At 36.0% G+C, this 27,633-nt stretch overlaps 1 protein-coding gene across 1 annotated transcript in view; it reads right to left on the bottom strand.

Annotated features, from left to right (window-relative positions):
* The window catches only part of LAMA3 (laminin subunit alpha 3), a 119,276-nt gene that overhangs the window by 13,735 nt on the left and 77,908 nt on the right, over positions 1–27,633 (bottom strand). The window contains exons 40-64 of the mRNA XM_072411311.1: positions 24,654–24,884; positions 19,014–19,127; positions 15,224–15,342; positions 14,540–14,620; positions 14,255–14,361; positions 13,950–13,991; positions 13,526–13,677; positions 12,965–13,075; positions 12,763–12,874; positions 11,982–12,143; positions 11,655–11,851; positions 11,150–11,266; positions 10,880–11,034; positions 10,001–10,142; positions 9,147–9,246; positions 7,544–7,660; positions 6,270–6,449; positions 5,359–5,498; positions 4,679–4,861; positions 3,505–3,656; positions 3,097–3,256; positions 2,370–2,503; positions 979–1,129; positions 736–858; positions 53–192 (exon numbers count right to left, since the gene is read on the bottom strand). Coding sequence (XP_072267412.1) covers positions 53–192; positions 736–858; positions 979–1,129; positions 2,370–2,503; positions 3,097–3,256; positions 3,505–3,656; positions 4,679–4,861; positions 5,359–5,498; positions 6,270–6,449; positions 7,544–7,660; positions 9,147–9,246; positions 10,001–10,142; positions 10,880–11,034; positions 11,150–11,266; positions 11,655–11,851; positions 11,982–12,143; positions 12,763–12,874; positions 12,965–13,075; positions 13,526–13,677; positions 13,950–13,991; positions 14,255–14,361; positions 14,540–14,620; positions 15,224–15,342; positions 19,014–19,127; positions 24,654–24,884 — 3,422 coding nt within the window. The remainder of the gene's footprint in view (positions 1–52; positions 193–735; positions 859–978; positions 1,130–2,369; positions 2,504–3,096; positions 3,257–3,504; positions 3,657–4,678; positions 4,862–5,358; positions 5,499–6,269; positions 6,450–7,543; positions 7,661–9,146; positions 9,247–10,000; positions 10,143–10,879; positions 11,035–11,149; positions 11,267–11,654; positions 11,852–11,981; positions 12,144–12,762; positions 12,875–12,964; positions 13,076–13,525; positions 13,678–13,949; positions 13,992–14,254; positions 14,362–14,539; positions 14,621–15,223; positions 15,343–19,013; positions 19,128–24,653; positions 24,885–27,633) is intronic.

Here is a 27,633-nt window from a genome sequence, read left to right on the forward strand (position 1 = left end):
AAAAACACAATATACAAAAAAAGAATGACATGACTGTACAGCATTTACTCACTTTTCTCTAAGCGATGTTGGCACTCCACCCAAGTAGTAAGTATTAAATGTAAATAAATCACTATTAGGAACAGCAGTTGTGCTTTTCACTACTTCACGTAAACGTAAAAATCTAGTCTTTAGCCCAACAGCCAACTCAATCTGAGGAAGACATAGAATAAAGGGATTATTTCAACCAATAATAATCTGCGAAATTCAAAGTGAATGTATACGTTGCACAAAATAACAGGTTCTCCTTACAGGTGGAAGTGAAAAATATATTTAGCTTTTGCAACCTTCCCTACAACTCTGATCCATTGCCAAAGTCTTGTGTAAATTTGTATTTTCTGAGAATGGGGAGGCAGGAAGGAATAGGCTCAAACCACACAGCTTTAACACAAGGATACAGTTCTCTAGTTTAGCCATATGGTTTTTATTACGAAATTTTATTGGATGGAAAATAAACAATAATGCTGACCTGTTATTTTTTTTTACTTCAGTGTATATAAATATATATATATGGAATTGTATGGTTTTATTCTAGTTATAGTTTCATTCTATTACCAATCTTACAGGTAGGTTTAGAGGGTAGTAGGACACAAACTACAACACAAATCAATATGAATTATATTCCCTACATTTTTTATAATGATTATCGTTGGATTATTAAATCATACACACTGAAAAGCAATATTCAATACATACCACATGCTCCTTTCCATCATTTATAGGTTCAAAAGTACTCTTCATTTCTTGTACTGGACCTGAATCCAGCTTATATTTCATGTAAAGATAACCATCTTCCATTTCAACACTAATGTATTTGTCCTGCAAAAAAAACCCAAAAAATAAAAAATCATATATTCCCCACTTATCCTACTTCAGCAAACTGTAATACCATTACCAGCTATGAATATATAAGCATACAAAGATATGTCTAGGAAATACCTCTTTTTCTGCAAAGAATATTATTCCATTATCTGCTGTGGTCTGAAGAGTTTGCTCATAGCGTAACTGTGGAACTCCAGGTGTAAAATTGTAATCTATGGAGGCATATCCAATTCCTTCAAAGAAACTTTTTTCTGATTCTTCCTTATATCTATGGTAATAGAAATAAGTTAACTGGGGGGGATAAAACAAGTATGTAAGATATGTCTGCTACTGATTTGTAATGAACACTAAACATGAGGCCTGGTACACTAGGCACCCATATACAGTACATGGATAACCTACAACAACTGATACTGGTACAAAGACGTTTTTTGTTTCACAGAACCCACAAAGCATTTTGTGAGGATAATTGCTGCACAATCACAATGTGTCTTATCAAAATGAATTTCATTAGAATGCAGGGAATTTAATGTTTTCACATTAGGCCTGATTTATTAAAGCTCTCCAAGACTGTAGAAGGTAGACTGTCATGGGAGAACCTGGGTGCTCCAGCAAACCTGGAATGGATCAGGTTCAGAAATGAAAATATTTGAAAGCTAATGATTTTTAAGAAATCTATTCCAGGTTTACTGGATGACCCAGGTTTATCTATGAAATTCTATCTTCTGCAGTCCTGGGGAGCTTCAACAAATCAGGCCAGTTCTGTCATAGGATACTAACTAGTTGGTAAACTACTGTGAATTACACCAGAAGTCTCATGTTACCATCCATTTTTAGAATGCATTTTCTAAAACCTTTGGTTCAGTGTCAAATCCAAGTCAGCTCTTTTTCAGGTGCATTCCACGTGCATTGGAGATCAATTTGAAAGGCTTCTGATATCATTCAGAGGTAAGAGAATATAAATGGGTAATTTTAGCTCCTCCCTTTTACCTGCCATGACCTCCTTGTAAGCTGCATCAATCTGCTGCAAGCTGCTTTTGCATTCCTATTGACTTGTATAGGGGGAAAAGCAATTCTGATGCAAACAGAAGCAAATCAATATATAATATTTAAAACTCCCATAAAACTCTCCAAAACAGAATTAGGGATATGTACATGGCAATGCAGCTTGAAGCATCTTTGAAGAATGTTAGATACATGTTAGAAGGAGATCAGAAGCTTTTTCATAGAAACTCAGATGGTTCTTAGAAGCATCCAATACTGATCTTAACTGCGATCGTACACATTAAGTACACTTTTACCTATCTACTTACTCAAGCAAATTCATGTTAGGCTATAGATAATATAGTTAAAAAGCCTTTCTCATCAGACTCCCAGACATATATATAAAGCTGTTAGGTATTTTAACAATCTATGATTTAACAAAAACTGATTCCTGGATGATATTGTTTATTATACTGTCATACAAAGTTACATACAGTGCCATACATTTTACATAACAGCAGTACCTCTTGCAAGGCTGTACTTTTGTGGTGTCGAGGTTAAATGTCCTGCGGAAATTGTACAAACTGATCCCATTTTGGTTCAGATCATCTAGTTCAATGCATCCTCTGTATCTTTGATAGTTCAATCCTCTTGGTGGCTGTAAAAAAAAAGACTTGGTAAATCATAAAGATACACTTTTATCAGTGAACCTGGGTGATCCAGCAAATCTGGAATGGATTTCCTAAAAGTAATTTGCTAATTGTTAGCAAATGTTTTCAATCCTGGACCAGGTTCATTGCAGGTTTGTTGGATCACCCAATTTCACCGCTGAAAATGTATCTTTTCCAGTTTTAGAGAACTTTAATAAATCAGGCCCAATGTCTTTAAAAAAACATAATAAAAGATTCATATAAATACAGAGAACGGCTTAAAAAATAACCATAATATAAGATTTAGATTGATTATGTCTTAACTAATTTTGTGAATATACATGAAGTTACAAGTACTAGCATGATTAACTGAATCCTTAATCAGTCAAAATGTATTGATAATAAAAAAACTAAAAAATAAATAAAAACCTATATCAAAGGTTTTTCGTTTTTTCCCGTTCACATATAAATAACAACAGAGTTAGATCATATAATATCAATCTTGGGAAAAAAATTGGAACAAGTTTTCTACCATTGGTAGGTAAAAAACACCAAGTGATATTGGACACAGAAAAAAACCATACCGGTCATGTAAACTTACTGTAAAGTCATCTGGGTATCCTCCAACGTAAAAGACAACGTCATCCTCAGTGAGGTTTAGCAGAGTTCCCTGCTGCACATTTTGTTGGTAACTCAGAACGGGGTTTGGCCTAATTGATGTATATGCTGTTGTATAATTTAATGTGACATATTGGTAGATCCTAAAAAATATAAAAGCATATATTAAAATTATTGTAGACTACAATACTACTACTAGAAAAAATATAGTAAAGTAGATTTTGTCCCATTAGATTTCTGAATTTTCCTTAAAGGGAAATGAACCAATCATGTTTTTCTATGTTTTGCTTTCATCAACACATATTTGCTTCAAGTTAAAGTTGGGTGAAAATTGAGTAAGGATTAGAAAGTAATACTTATAAAAGCACAGAGAACTAAAACATTTTCTTACCTTTCTAGAACAACTCTGTCCATAATGGCCTCATCTGGTTTATTGACTGATACAAATGAATCCACATTGACTTCTGCCACGTCATTTCCCAGTTTGTACATACACTTGAGTTTATCATCTTCGACGGCAAGACCTATGAAATCTTTTGTAGGCTACAAAGAGAATACAAAAACTGAATACCTATACTGAAGACAACAATCTAAAAGCACAGTATGCTAAATGCATTAAAAAAATACTGTGGTTGATCTACTAAAGCAGAGGTCAGCAAACTTTTTTGGCCAGTAGGCCATTTCAGGGGTAGGCAGGAGCACAGTAGGCCGGACTCTCTCTCGAGTCCTGCCCTAATGGCTCCGCCCCCACCAGGAACGCCCCCTGAAGGGAAATCCCTCTCCTCGGCAATGCATACGGAGGAGAGGGAATGTTCCCTATGTACCCTGTCAGCGGAAGTGTTAACGCTGGCCACGGTAAATAGGGAAGGGAGCTACCACACGGAGGGCCAAAAGCCGCAAGCTCAAGTTTGTTACACCATGGGTTGCCGGACGGGATTAGGCCGGATCGGCCAGGGGGCGTTAGGCCAAAACAATCTACCGGCTAGGCCGTATCGGGCTCAAAGGCCGGAGTTTGCCGACCCCTGTACTAAAGGAAAGCATGTTGACTTTGACATGTGAACTAATATTACGTCACTAACTGTCCCTCAGAGGAGCTTACAATCTAATATCCCTTCCATAATCATACGTCATTAGCATAGTCTAAGGCCAATTTTTGGTGGGACACCAAATAATTTATCAGTATGCTTTTGGAATGAGGGAGGAAATTCATGTAAACATAGGGAAAACATACAAACTCAAAGCAGATGATGGCCTGGCTAAAACTCTGGAGGTAAAGTTTAGTAAAATATTACTTTTCAAGGAAAACCCAATCATGTGCAAGGAGATTTTGAAAAACTAACAGAAATTTTTGTTCACACCCAATTGGATTGGTCAGCACAGCTGCCTCTCATTCCCAGGGCAAATAAAAATTTATTTCGCTAAGTGAACTGCCCACACACCCTTAGTAGTAATTCAACCTGTGATCATTGACATGTTTTTCTTTTTACTTACATATTATATATGTTTTCTTAACTATAAGAAATAAGTCATTTAAATTATCTAACTTTCTTTTTTCTACTACTTACATCTTTGTTGCCCAGGTACATAACAAACATGTTAGGAGGCAGCTGACGTTTGCGACGGTCTCCTCGATTCTGTGGTCTTTGAAGATAGAATGACAGAGATGTGTAGGCTTTCAAATCTTCCAGGTTACTTGGAGGCCGCACCTCTACACCAGAAGTGCCATCAAATCTCATTGGTACTAACACCTAAGAGGAAGCAGAGAAGAATCAAGTCATCCGAGTCATCAAGGAATATAGCAGGATCTACAACCATCAGTTTGACATTTTTTAAAATTTGTATTTACTTAGGTTGGCTTCACACCATTGCGTTGTGGTAACATGCAAGTTATAGCAATGCATGTTGTATCAATGCAATGTCAATTTTTCTGAATGGCACCCAGACATAGTGGTACCTATATGGTATTCTGTGCTGGACTGGTAACTCATCCAAAATAAACTGGTTGCCTTACTACAACACAAGTTATTGAATGGAAAAACCAATGTTAATGTGAGTGCAGTAACACACTGCAGTACATCACAAAGCAATTTCTTTCAACACAACAGGTGACGACAATAGCAACATTAATAATAAATGTTATTTGTCACCAATATAGATAAAAATACATATTGTATGTTGACATAATTCATAGATTTTTTTTTTCACTTTACTGGATAAAGTACACGTGCTGTATATTATGGATTACCTTATTTGCAGCATCCCGGGCTTGCTGAATCAGCTCCCTGATACGGCTGACACTCTCAGAGATATTTCCTATAGGCATCAGGTCATTGATGCGATTCATGGTCTCGAAGACTCCAGGCAGACTACCACTGAGTTTACTCACTGTCAATTAAAAAGACATATAAACCAAACCAAATGTTTAGCATATCAGTAATAGTTGTTAAAATACACAAGAGCAATCTTAATCAAAGTCCATTTACACTATAAAATGGAACACCATCATGTTTTAGGAATCTCTCCATGTGGTGGCAATGAAGCAATAATATTTCATGCAGACTCACTGAATAACAATATGTGAAATGGTGAGTACAGCTAAATCTTATATTTCAGTGATGAGATCCCAGCAATTCTGCCATGAAATGAGAACCACATAATTTCTTTGATGGAGTTCTAAAATTAAAGCAAAACTCTGGCCTTTCTATGTAATAATACACAATTGTGCAGGCTACTTTTCTGTACTTATTCTGATTTCATTGTGCGCCACAAACGAGTTAGATGCTGCAGCTTCATTTCTAGCTTGGGGAATTCTTTTATCATCCAGCCCTTTTCTCCCCAGCCAGTCTGACCCTGCACCACTCTTTTTACAATTGGATTTCAGTTTTTTCAATCATAGAGGCTATGATTGTTATCTAGGGAGGGCTGCATTCAAATACACACTGCATAAGAAGGGCCACTCCATCAGAAGGACACCCACCCATCAAGGCTTTTTGATTTTGTGCAATTAGCAACATATATTTACATTCATGAAAATACATAGTTTTAAGATAATAAACTATAGCAGTTTATAAGATAATAAAATATGTTGTTAGGGAAATAAAATAGTAAACTTAGCAAACTGAAAAAAATAACTTTTCCTCCTCAGCGTTTGCTCACCAGATTCGCTTGCCTCTTTCAGTGCTTCATTGAACATTTCATTTTGTCCTGCTGCAATGGTACCCTTAAGTTTATTAACATCGTCTTCGATGGGTTTTAATTGATCATTGACACCATCAGTTATTGTGTTTGCATCAGTAACTATGTTTTTGGCACTGTTGATCATTTTTTCGATATCATCTGAAAAGAAGTAACAGGTTAATTAGTTACAAACACACTGTCCCAGGATTTTGTTTATACTTTCCCAAAGCCAATATTTTAGGAAATAGTTCATTATTCTAGATATTTAAATAAAATGAAATTTAGTCATTTTTCAATGAATTTAAATTTCTGCACACTTTTAGTTATACTATTTTGCCAAAAGATATAAATAAATATACAATGCTACAAAGCTATGCTATTTTACACACCCTTTCTTTCTTTCTTTCTTTCTTTCTTTCTTTCTTTCTTTCTTTCTTTCTTTCCACAAACTAAACTGTAGAAAAACCATGTATGGTACTTATCAGCCGCTGAAGACTCTAATCAGCTATGGACACCATTAAAACACTAGTCTTGTAGGGGCTGACAGAGGAAGTATTCAACAAGCAGACCCAGACAATAATTAGCTCTGACTACTACAGTTGACATTCAAAAATCTGGCAACCTCCGGACCCGAGGAGTGCTGGACTTTCTAAAATTACAGAGTTTTGAAAGTTATACTTACCTCCACACACAGGCCAGCCTTCCTCTTGCAGCACCCCCGGACATCTGGCACATTTCCGGAGAGCAGGCAGCAGGGACGTCTCAACATATATTTAGTATAGCAAGCAAGACCTAACAGCTGTTTCTGCAGAACAGCGCTATTAAAACATAAGTGGCCAAACAGTGTACTACAGTCCCTGTATTGAAAATGCGATCCGAAATTCATGCCGGAAAACTGAAGGACCCAGATTACCGGTGGCCGGATTTTCGATTGTCGTCTGTACCATGTTCTTGGAACCACTCTAGGGTCCTGTATCTCTCTTGCCTTCCAGCATAAGATGTTGGAAAGCTCAGGGTTCCATACTTACCTATATTGTACACAAAAGTTGTGAAGCTTTACACTGCTACAAATGTACAACACTTAGAGCAGAGATAATCCAGTCTGTCCTTCTGATATATTTAATTACCTGCTGGGGCTTAATCATAGAGCCCCAGACTGTTATTACAATAAAAAAACTACCAGTTATATTACATTCGGCTGTGTGTTGTGTAAATAAGTAGATCTCCTATATGGATACTTAATAGCTGCTTACCTCTTTTGATGTCATTGATGCTATTCTGGACATTTGTGAGGTCATCTGACAATGTCTTCTTCTTATCCGTGGCCTCTGTCAATCTGTCCTTCAAGTCCTCAAGCTCCGGCTTAACATCTAGGTATAAAAATGTGAATCACACTTACTTATTAAATGAAAGGTTGTGTCTTTTTGCAGTATATTTACTGTAACACTTAGTATTACATTTGTTGTATTTCTTATACTTTTTGTTTATATGTTAAGGTTTATATGTTTTTCATGCACGTGTTTTCAAATATTTGTGTAACTTTTTGGCCTTGTGAATTTGTTATGTGAACTTTTTATGATTCCTTGTGTAAGTGGAAATATATTTAAATTTAAAATGCGTATTTCAGTCTCTGACTGGCTGGACGTAATCGAAAGCGACAAATCGCAAACAGGGAGCACCTAACATTTTAAGGGGACCACAGGTGAAATTCATGAAATAGAAAGACATAGCACCCACTAAAAAGGCCATTAGTTTTCAGATACAGATAAAAACATATTTTTTATTTAGAAGCCAAGTGTGTAAGTGGTGATCTACAAAAACTGGAGCAAAAGACGAAATAAAAAAATAAACTCTGATCTAAGATGCTTTTCTTTATATTATCAGCCTGCCCGGCTCTTTTTGAGGCCGCTTGCTGTTTTTTTTATTTAATATTTCGTTATCCTTTGTTATCATGCTTCACACTCTTCAACGTAATGAGTTCTATGAGCTCTGTTTGAGAAAGGCATAAATCTTACATCCAGAACTTGGTATCTATCTCAGGGCCATATTCTGGAGGACCAGGAGGTAATGGGCCTGATTTATTGAAGCTCTCCAAGGCTGGAGATGGTACACTTTCATCCGTAAAGCATGGAATGGAATGGATCTGGTCCAGGATTCAAAACATTTGCTAGCAAAAAAGCAAAGGACTTTGAGGTCTTCCAGGTTTTCTGGATCACCCAGCTTCACTGATGAAAGTGTATCCTCTCCAGCCTTGGAGAGCTTTAATAAATCAGGCCCATGGAGTCACTAGCCCTGGAAGCTCTCTTAGGGTCATTCTGCAGAACACTGGTGTTTCTTGAAGTGTCTTGCAGTTCATGGGTTGGGAAGAAAAGCTTAGATGGCATGACTAATAAAAGCACTTGAAATGCCATACACTCTGCTAAGCCATGTGGAGATCTATGTAGCTTTTGACATCCTTTTCTTTATAGCTTCCCTGAATTTTGGCATGTGGTTCAACAACTTCTATCTCTGTAACCCCTGCAACCCCAACTACATATTGAATAATGAAAGGGGAAAATGCATAGGATACAGCCATGTGAGATGTGTCTGCAATGACAATAAGAGGCCTTTTACTGTATATCTGATGGATAAATATTATACATCTCAGCCTATAGAAAACTGACCAGATAATTTGCCTTTTTGTGCATCCTTTTGATTTTAACTTTGTGTAAAGTTGACCTCTAAACAATGTTTGACATTGCTATTAAATCGCTAAAATGCCATAAAACTAACTAGTAAATGTGTAATCAAAACAGCAATCTACTAAATATACAATCAAAACACACATCTTGAAAACTGACTATATTTCAGCCATACCTCTGAGTGATGTTTGTGTTTTCTTGGCTTGTTCCAATAATGCCTCTGAGTCTGTAAGAGATTGCTTTGCTTTTGCAGGTAGATCTTCATCTTGTACTTTCTTAAATTAAAAAAATATTTTTTTTTTAAATAGGTCACAACAACAAAATTAATTTATTGTTATAAGTCATATATTATCTTTGCGTCATATGATTGTTTCTTAATAGTTAAGATTGTTTACTGAAAAGTTTTAATATGTAAAACGCTGTTGGCTAAGCTGTTTGCCTGCCACCCTGTGGCCATATTTAAGAACTGATGCTCCAAATATTATCTTGCCTTATCGCTTTTGCTGCTGAACATTAAATTCACCGAGCTGAGTTCATATCTAATGCTGACTTTAATGGAGCAAAAAGTGGGAGATAAAAATCTTGCCCCAAACATTAGACATTACAGCACCACTGGACATGTTTTGTTTTTTTCTATACATGGAACTTACTGGATTTACACTTTAACCTTGACCTAATATTTATTATGGTAAGAAACTAAAATGTGGATAGTGACACTATAATACTTAAAACATTAAGCTTTAAGCATCAGTAAAGGAAATATTCAGAGCCAAATATTTGTGCCAAAAACTAGCCAGCAAGGTGTGTGGTACAAATGCTGCAGCTACTTTATGGCCCATGTCAGAGGGCCCAACTGTCACTTGGCTGGATGTGTGGACTTTTTACATTCTGTATAGAACTAACAGCATCAGTGTTTTTCCTAATTCTCCATTTCCCTGGTATATATTCTAACAACCATTGTGGATTTTTAAAAAATAGAATGTATCTTTTTTTAAAAATATTCCAAATTCAATTTTGCAAAGCACTTACTGTCAAAGCAGAATCAGCTGCTGACTTTGCCTTCTTTGCAGCCTCTTCGGCAGCTTTCACAGCATTTATAATGTCGTCATAGGCTTTGGAAGCATCAACAGCACAACGAACCAGCTCCTCCTCACTGGTATTCCTTTTGATTCTGTAAAATTAAATACATGATAACATTAATCATTATCTATTACACTTCAGACAAAGGTGAACTCCAGTTGCCTTTAACATTTTATAATCCCAATCAGCCATCTCTAGCAAGGTTCCTACATATACAGCACATAAAGATTTGGTGTGCAGCTTTGCTCCTGTGCCATTATTTGTACTTCTCATGTATGTAGATTTGTCATCTACAGCTATATATATTGCACAAAGCTGCAATATATGTTGGAATTTTAAAAATAAAGGGTAATAATTTTAACACCCAAAAGTGTACAGATAAGAGAAGGCAGCATTTGAACCATTAAACGCCATGTTCTGCATATTCACAAAATTTAATTGGTAACCATTCAGCAAGAAGGCTATGTTCCATGAGTCCAGGTTTACAGTCTAAACATAACCAATTAATAACTGTGCCTCTGTTGCCCTCCCCTTCCCATTCATGGCCTAGGACATATTAAGCCTGATTTGTGAATGCTCCTCAAGGCTGGAGAGGAAACATTTTAATCAGTGAACCAAGTGATTGATTGAAACATTGGAAACATTCAATATCAAACAGCAAATTACTTTTAGGAAATCCATTCCAGGTTTGCTGGATCACAAAGATTCACTTATGAAAGTATATCCTCTCCAGCCTTGCAGAGCTTTAATAAATCAGGCCCATTGTATCCAACTAATGATCATCATTCACTGCTCATTGGCACACTACATAATCCGATGAGTACTCACTCCAATAGCTTATTGGCCAAGTTCTGTAAAGATTGTGCATGTTCTTCTGCCATTATCACTAGAGGTTCCTTACTGGCTGCTCTGGAGAGGATGTTCACCTTGTCATTTAGCTCCTGCTTAGCCCCATCCAGCTGTGCTGCCAGCTTCTCATATTCCTAATGAACAAGGAAGGAAGAAAAGGATAAAGTCACGCAACTTAAAATAAATTTTCCTTTCTCCAACTGAAGCTCTCAAAATTCAGCTATCTACACATAGAAACTTTTAACTTACCTCTTTACTGTTCTGCAGCAAACTCAACATACTGCTGGTCTGCCCCAGGCTGGTTTCTGCTCCTTTAAGATTGCTGGCTGCATCTTTTTGTTGTTTGGTTAATTCAGCCACTCTTCGCTTAAATCAAGAAAGAATAAAACTTTTAGATAACATTGTATCATCTGTAAGAAGATTCATTTTCTATTAATTTCATGGTGAGTTGATTTACCAATATAAAGAAGGAAAAAAATCAAAGGTGTCCATATTCTAGAACAGGGGCACCCAACAGGTGGATCACGATCTACTGGTAGATCGCAAAGGCAACGCGAGTAGATCGTGGAGCCCTGCCTTTCAATATAAACTCTACCACGCACAGGAGGTATTAAGTGCAAATACTATTGCTGGTAGATCATTTTGAGTTGGTTATTTTAATAGTAGCTCGCAAGCCAAAAAAGTGTGGGCACCCCTGCTCTAGAACAAAGTTTTTGTGAGTCAACCTATTAAAGTCTTATTAGATATTATTTACCTTAAGATCATCCAGGATAACTTTATTATCTTTGTTGAGATTATTTGCTTGTTTGGTTTGTGCTGAAGCCTCATCTAGAGCATCTCGCAGGTCATTTATTTTGGCTTCAAAATCTTTTATAGACTTATTTATGTCCTTCATAAGATCCTTGTGCTGGTCAATTTGATTCTGGAACTGGCTTCTCACACGGTTCAGTACTAATTATAAAGAGAAAATTATTTAATATGTGATCATAATTCATAAGTGTTGTAACCAATAACAATAAACGTGATACGTGTTGCAGAACACATACATGCTCTAGCTATACTTGCATCTTGCATTACTTACAGGATCTGGCTTCTTCTTTCTCCCGTTCTGCTTCTGCTTTCTGTGTGTTAAAGTTGCGCGTTCGCATCTCATTTAGCATGCGCTGCACCTCTTCCATTTTTGAAGACATTTCTCCAGGACCTGTTGGGCCAGCTGGTCCTTTTGCAATTTCTTGGATGAGGACTGGAAAAATATCAGAAATAGGGATCTTTAAATTTCCCCAATATAGACTTGATAGTGGTTATAAAAAGCACAATGAGGGTCTCATGCAAAGTTACCTGTTGCCGCTCAGCTGCCTAAACATATGTAAATCTCCATATCCAAGAGAACCCAAATGTTCACTGCCTTTGAACAGCTTGTCATATTTTACTTGTAGTGTCAGTCTATCTGAATAACATGTGACGTGTACATAATTACTTGAACCAAGACCCCTAAATACTCTTCATATGACGTTTTCATGCCTTTTTGCATGCTTGTTACAGCTAAACTGGCTAATAAACATGTCATGTCTCTGCCATGGGACTAGAAGGCCTGTACCAGTCCTCTGAATCTTTCCTACAGTCTGTGCATTCTAGTATATCCTGTTATTAAGCTCTAATTCTCTACACTACAGTTTAACAAGTAGTTTTTTTGCTTGGAGCTTTCTGCCAGCTGGCTGCACTTGGTAAATATGAGAAGTCTTTGAATTAAACAGATTAAAAAGGAATTTACCATAAAATAAAAATATAAATAAAAAAGTTTTAATAAAGCAAATGATTGTATTTAGCCAAGCTATGATTCAGAAATATAGTATAAAACATACTGTTAATGTTCTTCAAGAGCACATCAATGTTCAGAAGCATATTGCTAGCAGTACGGAAAGTATCATCAGCATTTTTCATAATGTTTTCATACTTCTTATAATTCATCTGAGCCTGAAATGAGAAGGAATGATTCATTAAAATTCCCTAATTACAGTGTTGTTAACTCACCACTAACTTTGTTGTTGGTGTTTTCCAGCTCACCTTTTCGAGCAGAGCTGCTATCTGCTGTTTGAGGCCTTCAGTGTCTTTCTCTAGACCGTCCACTTTCTGACGTTGACTTGTAAGTTTACTGTTATAACTGTCATACTGCAGCTGTGATGGAAATCAAACAAAATATGTACATCACTTTTTGAGTTTGTATTTTTTGTATCATCTTACATTTACATTACATAGCAATATATCTTAGATTAGGTGCATAAGATATAAGCAAATATTGTGTAGAACATTGAAAATGACAAGAAAAGTTATTGTTTCCCTTACTTCTCTTTTTATCCCACAGACTAACAGAAACTGGGAGTAAATTTTTTAATGTGAGAGGCAATCCTCCTTTACACAACTGTCACCAAAATATACCAAACCCCATTATATTTTTCAGTTCATTTTAACTTCTGATATATACAGTATACATAGTTAGGACCATTTAATGCATTTTGATCTCCTTTTAAGCTACCAGCTGATCCCTAAAACCAACAGGGTAGAAAGTCATTCTAGAGTCTACCATGATGGCCTCGGTTATAACATGAACTGTTCCACTGCACTCACTTTTACTTCTTGGATGCGAGTTTCCAGGTCTCTGATCTGCTTTAATGACCGGCTGGAGGCATTAAAGCTTTCCAGTCTGATCTTGATGAGGTTGAGTTCATCTTGCACAGTCCTGAGATCCATCAATAGAGTATTAACGCAGCTGTCACATGCTGTAAAAATCCAAATGACAACATGCAAACCAAATTAATAAAGCGTATAAACATTAGGAAAAATACCTTCATATACATGAAGAAGCTACCGTTCCCCTCTCTGCTATGGATGAATGCCAGGCTCATATGAAAGCCACTTTCTGGTAGTAACTGAGCTTGCCAACCCAGTTGTGAGAATGTGGGGAGAAAGAGCAGGCACTTCCTAATACCACTAAGTGTTTGGCTTATATTAGAGAGGAATAGAAAATTTGGGTACGAAGCTGAACACTTACATTCGTCATCTCCAGGGTCCTTTGGATCTTCATCAAGGCATTCTGGAAAAAAAATACAATGCAATCTTTGAAACATTATCCAACAAATAAGGATACAATCATATACATATTTAAATGTGTGTTTAAGTGTGTGTTTAAATGTAGAAATACATTTGCTTTAATGTGGCAACTTAGTTTGACAATGGATGTAAAGTCCAATCTTACAATACACTGCTACATGACAATACCTACTTATTTATAGCACTCATACATAGAGGAACATTACTTTACTACAGTTGCATGCACATATTATTGGTCTTTCTTACCTCCAGTTAAAGGATCACAACTGCCCAGCTGTCCATTATTACCACAGTTACATGGCTGACATTTGCCACCCAACCGTAATGGATTGCCATAGTAGCCTTGTGCACATCTGCACAAAAAATAAGAACAGATCTTAGATTAAAATCTAAATGGTACACAGTATATGTTGTATAAACATAGCAAAGTAGCAATGAACTATTTCACGTATAACACCTACTTGTCATTGCAAATGTTACACCTTTGTGTAATAGCACTGTGCCATGTAGCACATTGGGATGAATACTTACTCCCCACAGTTATATCCAGTGTATCCGGGCTTGCAGAAACACTTTAGGTTTCTTCCACTTCCTGTACATCCTGTGGCAAAGCTGAGAATAATAATAATAAAAAAATGGATTAAATATCTTTATATAGCAAACTATCTGGTAGCAAATATATAGTGCTTCTCTACTAAACACAGATTTATTATCAATTATGTCCCTGTCTTTGCATAGGGAAGCTCTGTGTGAAGATGTGTACATATTCCTGAAGTTTAATACATTTAAAGGAAATAGACATTAATATTTGTGAGGCTATAAATAAAACCAATAAAAGTGGTACTTTTTTGTTCTTAATAAAACAGAGAGTGTAATTTTTATTTCTAACCTCCAACAGCAAAATAACTATTAGAACCTGAGGGGCTTAATGCAAACTTTGTGCCAGTATGGCGATTCCAGGTTTTGCCAAAAGGTCGTGTCTGACCTAAAATCTTTGTGGGCTGATGTGAACATCCTAAATAATCCTTGTTGTAGTAAACTTAAGTTTAGCGAATTTCTATCAGCAATGACAACAATGTTGCTGCTTATTAAATATTTTTTTTTATTCTTAACATTATTATTATATTTAATTATTCATATTGCTTAGCCTTTATCATAAATCACTCCCTTTATGTATGAATTGTGAGTTTGTGTATTGTTCAATCTATAGCTTACCTGTTTGAAAGAACAGGAAGAGGACAAGCACATAAGCTACATGACCCCTCCAGAGCATTTCCTGTGTAACCTTCTTTGCACAATTCACAGTGGTCACCTGCAGTATTATGCTGGCAGTTCTAGAAGTGTAAGCACACAGAATGCTATCAGGAAATTAAGTTAATACCAGGATTGAACATAATAATTAATACAATTAGTTGAAATAAATAAACACAAATTTTCCCTGTATAACATTCCCTGTATCCCCCCTCATTTCTCCAGTGTGGAATAAAGTAATCCCAAAGAGGAATACTAAAAACATTCCCTATTTTCTAAACAGATATAAGACCAGTATAAAAAGGAAAATGTTATCTGTAAGAAATGTGATTTTAACAGAGAGATATTCCTTTATGGGTACAAAACATTGTGTGCCTACAGGCTCCACTGCCTGTTAATGCTGGTAATGTGGTAAACATGATCAAATGCACATAGGCCTGTTTGGATGAATTTACATTTTAAAAAAAACATGTTGCTTTTACACCTATTAAAGATTAAAATTCCTATTATGCCTCAAAAATCTGAAGCAATTGATCATAAAAATGTTGATGTTCCCTCATCTATTTAGAAATATCTGGGTATCATGGTAATTGGATTGTGTTAATTAGTAAATGGTGTTTTCACGACCTTCCACACCTTTTATGTTCTTGGAATATCAACATATGCCTTGACACATTTTAGTGTTAGATATTAATACTAGGCTATGTTGAACCATATATGTTGGACTATGCTGACACACTTTGGAACTCACTTAGCCTTTTGGACGTCTGGTTAAACAACTTCAACATTACTAAACAAGTCCAGGTAAATGGACTTTTATCCAGTGACTAGCTTATTAGATAGATTACTAGCTATATCAAGTCCAGTTTAATATAAATGAGCTTTGCTTGGTATACTGTAACCTGGATACATTTAAACCTTTACAAACTATAAACTAGCTTAACATTTTGTTCTAAAAATATTTAATTCTGTCAATATTGATAAATACTTAATGGGACTGTTCAGTGATGCCATTAACTGAAAAATTACTCAACTCATATTACATCCTTGCAATAGGTGCTGATACTTCTCATACTTCTCTCGTAGAAAAAGAGGTGTTCACTCTTTTGGCTTGATTTAATAAAGCTCTCCAAAGCTGAAGAGGATATACTTTCATCAGAAAAGTATATCCAGCAACCATTTGTTAGCAAATGTTTTCAATCCTGGGCCAGATCCGTTCCAGGTTTACTGGATCACCCAGGTTCACTGATGAAAGTGTATTCTCTCCAGTCTTGGAGAGTTTTATTAAATCAGGCGCAAGTATATTAAAATGTGTGCAGCAAATCTACACTAGCTGTATGGCAAAAAGATAGTCAGACACATATGGTGCGTTTTGATTTTAAAAAGGAACAGTAGAAGTCACATAAGGTGTTTGACCCTGTCCAACACACTTTTTTTGCCAAGACTGTTTTTCAGGAAGGTGTTAATGCCCACATAAATGTAAGAATGTTGGCTCATTTGCCTATTTTATCTGTAAAGTCAACCTTGGGTACCATTTAAGGACCTATAAGGCATTTTCTCTGCTCATTAGTGCTGCAGCAGCCTGACTGCACGGATACATGCAGTGTTACCATACTTTATGTTCACTACCTAATCAATTGGTTGGACTATGACAAGGCCCAAGTCTCCCATGCCCAAAAATGTATAGACCCATGATTGATATTAAACTTAGCATGAGAAAGGGTGAATTCATTACAGGGTGGGCATGACCACCTCCAATGTGGCAATGACTTAAAATAGCAATAGCTCACTGGTATTTATAAAAGATTCCTAGACGTAACTTACAATAATCTTTATTTTAAGCCATTTATTAATTTAAATGTTGGTATGCTTTGTCAGTTTATGAGATAGTAGTTTTGATAATTAACTGGAAAGTTAAGCTGTTATTATAGCCTCACTTAATAGGTATATAATAATGTCATGGTTGTGTTCCAAACCACATTTAATATTATGACCCATACTTTTCCTTTTATAGACATGATGAAATCCTCAGTTACAGACTGTTCTAGTCTGATATTAAATGTCCGCATATTCCTGTAACACACAAGTCCTGTAATGGCTTGTCCTACCTGAGAAATGAACTGTAATCTGGGCACTCCCTAAACGGCTGAATTGCTTACATGACAAATCTGCTTCTACACTAAATGCTAATTCAGAAGAAGACTTCTCCAGTTTATACATTTGTATCACAGCATGGTGTAAAAACAGATCAGTTTTGAATGTATGCAGTTTGATAATGACATTGTTCTTTTAACCTACAAGTATATCTTGTTGCTGATTATTATGTTGTTAATAATAATAGAATTGTATGTTGGTCCCTGAAGTCATATTTCAACAAACCGTAAAATAATCAAGTAAAAACTATTCTCATTATATTTTTTTTTCTGTTTTTGCCATAATTCAATAGTTGTTCACCGTTTTTCCAGTGTACTTTAACGACTGTTGGTGACAATACAAAGCATGGTGTAAAATTAAAAGCAATTTTCTTTTCTTACAGGATTGGGCCCCAAATATACACCAACAAGTTAACCTGGCCATACACTGGTTGATGGGTCCATTGTTAGTGTAAATACTTATCACCTCCCTGATATTGATCTAGTTTTTGCCATATTTCCAATGACCAGCAGATGTGTAGTGAGGAGCACTCTCTAACAATCACAAGACAATAGGATCGCACTATAACCTTTACACTGACAACAAGCAAAGCTGGAAACACTTCTAATGGCTAGCATTTTATCTGATTCAACAAAAAATGGGCAATCAGATTTTTTATGCATTAGCATTATAGCATTATGCATTAGCAGATTATGCATTAGCTTTTAGTGCAATGCTACAATCACAGTCAGGTCTATCAGACTCCACGTTATAGCCATTAACTCTTATTTTGGAGGAATATTTAAAAATTATAAACTACTGTAAAAGTAAAGAATTGAAATCCAGCATTCAGGATTTAAAAAAATAATACAAACTTTCTGAGAATGAAATGAGTAGCTGAAGTTTACATTTATTAAAAGTTGTATAACCACATTCCAAGGCTAGAGGCTAGATCATTGCTGTCCCACACCTGCACAAAGTCCACTTCTGTATTGCAGCTCTTCTTACTGTTTTACTGCACATTCATACAGTATACTGATTTATTTATTAGAAATAACTAATAAACTATTAATGAGTTTTTTTCTTATTTTTATGTTATTACAGTGACTTTTAGGTAGGTTTAGTTTAAATTCTATACATCTTGATAGACTTCCTACACAAAACATACGAAGTACAAGATATGGGATAGTAAAAAGTAGGTATTCAGAAAGAAGTTGAAGACGTTTTTTAGGATCAAAAAACTAACAAAAAACCTTCAAAGCTATTTCAAGTTGACCACATACAGGATTGATATCTACGGAACATAAATGTAGAATTTAAAGTATTTCTCCAGGTATTGTACAACAAGAATACCATCAGAATATGCTACGCTAGATGAGAGCAGGGTATGTGCCCAGGTGGCATGGTCATTAAGTGAATTTCATGGAAAACCTTAAATAGTTTAACAACCTAAGTGAAGGGGAAGTCCTGCCAAAAGAGCCAACAAGAAAAGAGAACAATAAAAAAAAGTATTTTTTTTAAAACTGAAATATACCTTTTTGGGTTTGCTGGCCTAAACCACCTTTATGATAAGAAATCTCTAAGTAGTTACAATGAAACCATTTATGAAACCAGTACTTACAATACATATTCCTGACCCATCCTGACACCGAGTTGAATGTCCATTACATCTACATGGGACACACCTTCCTAGATATAATCCCTGGTTCTCACGGTAGTGTCCAGGTGCACATTCCTGAAAATAGAATATTTAGAATAGTTATTAGATATTCTTGAATTCCATCTTGAGATACTTGAATAAAAGTTAAATGTATGTGTTCAAGTACATTTTACATATAAACGTGGAACTAAAAAAAAATAGGGTATGCATATCATATCAAAAGTAAATGTGTTCCCATTATGTTTTATATTAGTTATATTTATAATTATTATTAATAATATTTATAATAATAATAATAATAATAATAAAAAACAGTATTTATTTGGCATGAACATAATATTCAGCACTGTACTTAGAGGTTTCAAATGACAGACAGATACAGTGACACAGGGGGAGGAGAGGACCCTGCTCAGAAGAGTTTACAATCTGAGAGGTGGGGGAAGCAGCACAAAATAGGAGGGGAGATAAATATATTTATTAATCTCAATAGTTTAGTTGTCTGCAGAACAAGAGATGAAGAGAAATTTCCTAATGGTGACACTTATCCCTGGGGAAACTGTCTAACCGGGGGACTATTCCACCTAGATGATTTTCACTAATTTCCTGTTGCATCACTGGGACAGGAAGTTAAAATAACTTTGATACACAGAAAGCAATACATTAACCAAATACAAAAAAGTTTTTCCTATACATACTGTATACTTTAATGTTCTCCAACCTGCATCCCTCTTGCTGTACTGTATATAATTCTGGAGCTGCTTGCTGTTTCTTATTGAACTCATATAAACTCTCATTTCCCATCACACACACCACCTAACTAACCATCAATAGCAGCACTGAAATCCATTCAATCCAAAGAACACAAAAGGGTATATAAACAAACTTTAAGTAATATTATCTTAAATGATTACAACCACATTTATCCCTAAAGCAAATAAATCAATATCAAAATGGCATTAGCAGACTACATTCTTCTTTTAGGGTATGGCACCTTTACAATACAGTTATTTTTTTTAAGCTTTCAAACAGTATAAAACCTTGAACATGATCTCATCAGCAGCAGGTTAAGGCATTTGTATAGTAAGACCCCAGGTGCTTTGTTTTAATGAAAGAACGTGGAATAAATAACTGAAGCCATCCAGTGAACAAGAACTCACATGCTGAGCACACAGAGATCCTTGGCTGCCAATAACATCTACAGGTTCTAACAAAAGTTTTGCTGGATTATTACTAATAAAATAGGGGATTATTAAGTAGCTGATTTATTATGTAATTACAAGTTCCTGTGGGAACATAACCATACAAAAGTTTCACTGTACTCATCAGAAAATCTTTATAAGAGACTGAAGAATCTCACAGGGAAAGACTTGTAGGGTTGTTTGCTAAAGACAAACAGCAATGGTATGCCAATTTCCACCAAACCGATTTACTCTTTTAGCAGTTTATAGTAGTCATAATGATTAAAGATAATTGCTGAATGGTCGTTGGTGTTATTGTATATCAGTCAATGCTCTGCTCTATTAAGTATATCTGATATTTAGGAACAAGGTACTTGTACTAGGCAATATGTAAGACAGAGAAAATTGGGACCAACTTTCACTGGTCAACCTAAACAATAAAAGCTGAAATCTGATTGTCATAGGTAGCACTAGATTACTGCTTTTTGCCATATAGTATTAAACATGTGCCACAGCTGCTGGTTTGTAGTGTAGCTTATCAAATATTTTTATGGGATAAAGTACAAGTAAAAAATATTATCAATATAATATCAAAATATTGTATGTGTGTTCCAAGTAAAATTTATTAAAGAATGTTAGAAGTGAGTCACAATTCAATGTAATCTTAGGTGTTGAGAGAACAGATACCTAAAATAGCACTACTGCACATATGTAAGTAAAACCAAACATATTATGCTTAGGTAAGCTTAAATAAGCCAAACACATACTAAAGCAATACTGGTTATATTAATGACTACAGGGAATTCTGCAAGCCATTGTAAGTATTCCTAATTGATAATCAGGGGCATATTGATGCAATACTGATGTAATACTATTGGAATATTAACTTTTATTACTATGTCATATGCTTCTATGTTATCTGTTGTGTTTATTCCACTAAAAACACAATTTACACAATACACAATTTAAGTAATCAGAAGTCCTCCATTGATCCACTAAGAAGCATGCTAGAGTTAAAACAGATGATATCTACACGTCATTACAATTTTTTTTATGGGGCCTTCAAGTCTCCACAGAAGATAGGATTTTTATGCATTGCACGGATGATCGCCACCTTGCCTTAAACTGTAACTGCAAACTTGCCTCAAATTCTGTGCAATGAATGGAGGAATACGTGGCTGATATTAGACGGTACCTTTGCTGTAAACCTACAAGTATGGTAAAAAATAAGGTATGAAGGAGTGATTGTTTCTAAATGGATAGTGGTCAGAGCTGTTCCATTTTAATGGATGTGATAATGCAATCAACGTCTGTTTTACGGGCATGTGCAATAAGTCACAATAACATTTTGTAAAATATAACACAATAAATAGTAATACGACTAATAACAAATGTATCTTGTACTTGTTGTGTCACCTACATAGTCTGCAGTAATATACAAATTCATATTGTACATTTATTATGTGCCTCCCTATCATATCCTACTGTTTGTACAAAAACTTGAGACTAAGTTTGGAACAGATAAAAAATAAACAATTACACCCAAAACAATACATGGTAATACAAGACAATATCATTTTAAAAAGAACAAATATATAGAAATGGCAAATGCTAAAGTGCAAGAAGAATATAAACATCAGAAAACATTCAAATGGCTAAACTGTCTATAAAACAATATATAATCATATGCTAAGAATACATTTTAAGGGGCTTACTCACCTTGTTTGCATCTCTATCCAAAATATTCTGCTGTTGATTAAACCGATGTGGGACTTGCAGGAACCCTGATCTCTGCTGTGTAGCAGTTACTCCATAAAGGACTAGGCTGGTCAAAAAGCATGCCAGGCAAAACATCTTCCTTATCGGAAAAATGAAAAGCTCCTTTTGATGGCCTCTGATAGTTTCTTATAGAATATAAATAGTAATATATAGATATAAATATATAAAGAGATCTTCTGTACTGCTCCTGCAGCCTGTCAGTGGGCACCCATGCTTCAAAGAGCAGTGCTTAAAAAATTGTCATTCACCTTGTGACATCCCTCTTATACTGCACAATTCTGACTCAGGTATCCAGGTCCACTGCAAGGCATGCATGGTGTTGTGCTTTGCTCCACCTCTCGGATCACAGAATGAGTCATATTGTGTAATAAATATATGTGGCCCCAAGGCCTGACAGGCTTTTTAGTATACGGTAGTGTATCTAAGGTGTGCCTGATAACACATTGTCTCCACCCTGGGAGAGTCAGACATTTCTAGACCACTAGTACGGTAAATCACTGCCTGAGTAATAGTGCAGACAAGTAGGATGTATGTGTGATGGATCAGTCAGAGGTGCTACAGCTTCCTTTGGGCTACATATTTTCAGCATAGCACAGTTATACGAGAGGCAGCTCAGAGCCTTTGTAATGACAAGCCTTTACTTGCTGTGCTATTCCTTACTGATAGCATTAGGGGGTTCCAATTGCATCATTAACGTATTGCGTTCTATAGGTGATTATATATAGTTGTCAGCTATTACCTATGCCTAATATATATCTAATTCCTGTGTTTATTAAAATTTTTTATATGGTAAAAAAGCAAAAAAAGAAGTAGTATGGGTTACACAGTTTATTAATTATGTGTATACTGAACAAAAAGTTATAGGATGAACTTTATATTAAAGGTAAGGACAAACTAAACAACATTATCCTAAATTTGGAGTTTCTTCATTTATTCTCTTTTACCTTACATATGCTGTAAAGTGCATTTCTGTAGTGTATTACTGCATGTCTTTTTAATCATAATAAACAAAGCATGCATTATAAACTTTGGTAATTTGTCTAACCCCTGGTGAACCTGAAATATAAAAAGACATGCCCTAAAAAGTAATCTAAATACCTTGAAAACCTTGGTTCTAAACCACAGCTGTGTACAGCACAGTATATAGCAAATGTAACGGAACCGTAAGTCTGATTGACCACAGGGGTCCTGCAGGAGGAGACATAGTGACTGTCGTGTAAATGAACCCGCCAAAAGTTCTTTATAATATCAGTTATAGCAACCTCACAAGTAATAGGTTAAGTAACATTTATACTATTGCTAGACATCACACAGCTCAAATAATTTGCATAGAATTTAGGACAGTCATCTTTTTCCCAACGCGCTTCGCCTTGTGGCTTCTTCAGGGGTTTTTTGAGACTTATTTATGGATGATGGCGAGATAAAAATCCTAATTGAAAGATATTATGGTGTAGTAGTAGCAGTTGTTTTGACCTATGTGTTTGGATCAGAGGGAAGTAGTGGCATAAATGGCTGGGTGCAACTTGGTGACCCTTGGAGGGTAAATGCTTATTGTTTCCAGTGGACGATAAAGTTTTTTTCTTGAACCAAAGGAATTCGCACAGTAGTGTATGAAGGAGAGCTTAGCAGCAGCTAGCCAAGAGTGTGGCTGGCTGTGGAGACCCGAAGGGCTACTTACATAAATATTGTTTCTTGTAACTTTAAGATCACAGAAATCAACCCTAATTTTCATCTTTTTCACTTTTGTTACCTTTAGCTATTCTTTTGCAGTTTTTTTTTTTTATAATAACATATTCTTTACCATACAAATTAGAGAATATCATTTGTCCTTTTTCTACAGCAACTCTAGTTTTTTGACATCAAAAGCAATGACAAAAAGATTTCTAAAATCTATGAGCGGACAAATAAAACTTGCTCTGATCAACAGAGTTCCTTCAGAGGATGCTAGTGGTAGTTTGTGCTTTTCAAGTCAAATAAAACTGAGAGCAATGATCTTTTTGGCTATTCGTATAGGTAACATTCCCCCAAAGGCCAGCAATGTAAGACGCATTCTTCCTACTGACCACCATGCTAATGTACTGTGAGCTGGGAATATAGTATTTATAGAAGGAAAGTTATTTTTAAGGTTCCCCACATTAAAAATGTTGAGAAAGGCTGCTCTAACCTGTAACACGTACACAAAAGCATTATTGTTGGAAAACTAGAGTTTGAAAGGTCCCTAAAGCTATATTAATACTGCTGGCTAGATAATGTCGTGCATCACATATTTATACGTATACTCTATTTTGGTATGTATATGTGCAAATTCCTTTATTCTTGAAGACTGTCCATGTTACCAGCAGACCCACAGAAATTTCTGCTAAAACAGTATTTATTATAACACAAAATAGTAAACCAAAAACTGAAGTATCAGTATTTGTATGCAAGCAATGATAAAAAAAATTCACGCTGTAAATAACTGCTATGCCATAAACAGGACTCTTTTGGAAATATTGTTTAGGAATATAGCTTTTACATGAATATTATTATTTAAATACACTAATATTTTATTGTTTACCTTGGAAAGTTGGCATTGCAATTGTTGTGTCTGAGTAAATGTTGGGTCACAACATTAGATAAGGAAGGAGACTGACAACAAACCTACCTGGCATGAGTCACCTGTGTATTCGGGTGGGCAGGCACATATCTCCACACTGTGTGCTACGCGCCCACTTCCTGAGTTGGTGACGTCCTCAAGCCCAACCTCTCCAAGGGTGAGGCGCTGAGTCTCAGTGAAATACAAGGCTCGGATTTGTAAGCTTTCCAGTCTGGACAAGATCATCATGAGCTCCTCTCGAGACACTAAACTGTTGCTTCTTGCGTGTCGAAAGTTCCCCTGAATTATAAAAGCACAATACATTGTAATAAGTACAATATTGTAATATTAGCTACATGTTGATAAAATGAAATCCTGCATTTTAATTTGACAGAAATTAGACTGAAAGAAAACAGCACAATCCTTAGTAAAATATTTTCCCTGCAGTAACAAATTGATTTTCATTCAACCTAAATATTTTATAGTACAGGTAAGACATTAGCTGATTTCTTCTGTTACCAGTAAGGAGTTGAGATTATAGTGTAAAGGTAAACCAATCTATGTACATTTAATCTTCTATTGTCAATAAGTCACAAGTTTACAACTTTTTTGTACCTGAATTCTATCAGTTTCGATCAATGCAATCAGCATCCTTGTGCATCACTGTCAAAAAAAAAACAATACTGAACAAAGACACAGAGAAGATTACTTCACTATGTCTGTGCTGAGATTTTAGGATTTATATAGAGATTTAAGCCATCAAATCTGTGAGTGAAAGATTGCTGTGGTCTGTGAAGTTGTATGCCATAGTTCTTTTTTCAAGCTTATTCTAATAAAAACCTTACATAATTGCCACAGACAGTGGTGTACCGGTAAATGAAATCCTTGGTTAAGCTGTCAGAATGCACTCTCTATGTTTCCCAGTAAAAGTGGCATATACTCGTACATGCATTTTCTTTTCTGCACAGCTAAGTGAAAGCCTTGTGTTTTACAGAGATTCTTACAAGTAAGTGAGTGTGAGCTGTAAAGGTCCGATACTATTGTCATCACACTTCACAGTCTGATCCATGCCCCATCACTGTAGGTGAGCCTAATATTGGGGCTAAATGTACCAAGAGGATCCATTGGGAATATGCAAAAACCATTGTGGGTTCTGTGTATGTTTTGTTTGTTTTAAAACTTTCAAAAACTGAAATAAAAAATGTTTTAAAAAATAAACAAAAAAAGTAGAGCCTAAGTGAGTTAACAGGGGTGTCCAAACTTTTTGTAAAGAGGGCCAGATTTGGTGGGGTGAAAATGTGTGGGGGCCGACTATTCAGCATGTACTCAGGGTTAGTGTGGATGTGGTTTGCGCGGGTCGAGCACAGCACAGGCCCACCAGGGTGATGTAAGGGATTCCCTGAGTCCTGTGTCAGTCCGATTCCAGTTCTTAGAATCAGAGTAAGCCTGGTCTGTGCAGGTCCCGTACAGCTTACGGCCACTATAATGATGTAGGGGACTCGCTGTGCACACATAGGGACTCCCGTCCTGCCGTTTTTGCCCGCCGAGTAGTGGGCCGATAATTTTATACTGTAGTCAACAGTGCTGGCGGGCAGCATAATATTGATTTGATGACAGAGGATGCAGGCCAGTGGAAATCTGATCACGGGCCACAATTGGCCCCCGGGCTGTGCATTGGACATGCCTAGAGTAGAATGACGTTGCAAAGGGGTTGACCTTGTCTACTAAAGCCTATTTTGTTCTTAAAAATGCTCATGTATAAACATCACAAAAGTATACATTATAACAATAGCTTTTACTACACGGTTTACTGGAATCTTTTATCAGCTGTCATATGTGTTATGTGATGTCAATGATATAGTCCATTTGATTGTGCTTTTAGGTACAGGAAAAGTTCATTTCTTCCATGGAATTTTACCATGCAGTAAAATTGTTTTTTGGGTTTCCTAAGCACAAACTGCAGAACTAACCAAAAGTTAAACTTGAAGGACACAAATATTTTTTTCAACTTTTTCAAAATTTTTTAAAGCAAAAAAAAAAAAAAAAATTTCAGGAAATTTAGGATTAGGATAATATACAGCAGTGTTTCTCAACCAAGTTCCGTGGAACCCCAAGAGGTTGCAAGGGGCTCCTTGAGCAATGAGCAGTTTTTGACTCCCAAGTCAGTTTTACTGACACTCTTTCCACATTGACATTATTCCCACTGGCTATTGATGTAAGAAGCATTTATCCCCTTTACTACCACACTCTTAAGGCTACCTACACAGGTCAGATGATTCTCGCCTGATTATCGCTTCGGGGCTGATATTGGATGAATCTGATGTGTGTACAGTGTTCGTCCAACGTAGTTAATGGATCTATCCTGGCAGACCGACGAACAATGAACGACGAACCATCATAATACAAGTTAAGGGGAGAGAGCGCAGCAGTATGCCACTCCCTTGTTTACCTCCCTCCCCTTTCTATAGAGCAGAACAGCGATGTATGTACAGCGCTTGTTCATGCATCTTTCAGTCTTTTGTCGTTGCAAACAATTGTGAAAGATCTTTTCTAAAGACAAAAGTCTAACGTGTGTATGCAGCCTAAATTACAAATAAAGTAATTATAGCAGAAGTTGCCTGAGGACCTAAAAGTTATCTTAAGGTGTTTCCCTGTGTTAAAAAAAATAGAAAAAACACTCATCTACAGAATGGCCATGAAGAGTCTTGTACAGGTAGTGGAAATGATTCCAACTAAGAGTACTTGGCTTCTTACTGGTCATACGTTTGTGAAGACAAAGTCACATCTGTCAGCAATTTTTATCAAAATGCTGTTTGGATCCTAAAACCTAAAATCCTAAAAATGTAGGCATATCAGATGGTGTCTTAGCTGTGCTGAGCAAATAGCTAGCTTTATTAAAAGTCCCATTGTGCAAATTCACAGCTTTGTATGCACAGGTCAACATCGGTTGCCAGCGAAACCCCACATTACCAGCCTCCCTTGGGCATGCCAGGACTGAATGAATGAAGACAGGGGAATGAGAACACAGACTGCTGGAGAACACTGCTTT

Source organism: Pyxicephalus adspersus, chromosome 5 (assembly GCF_032062135.1).
Source record: "Pyxicephalus adspersus chromosome 5, UCB_Pads_2.0, whole genome shotgun sequence".
NCBI lineage: Eukaryota > Metazoa > Chordata > Amphibia > Anura > Pyxicephalidae > Pyxicephalus > Pyxicephalus adspersus.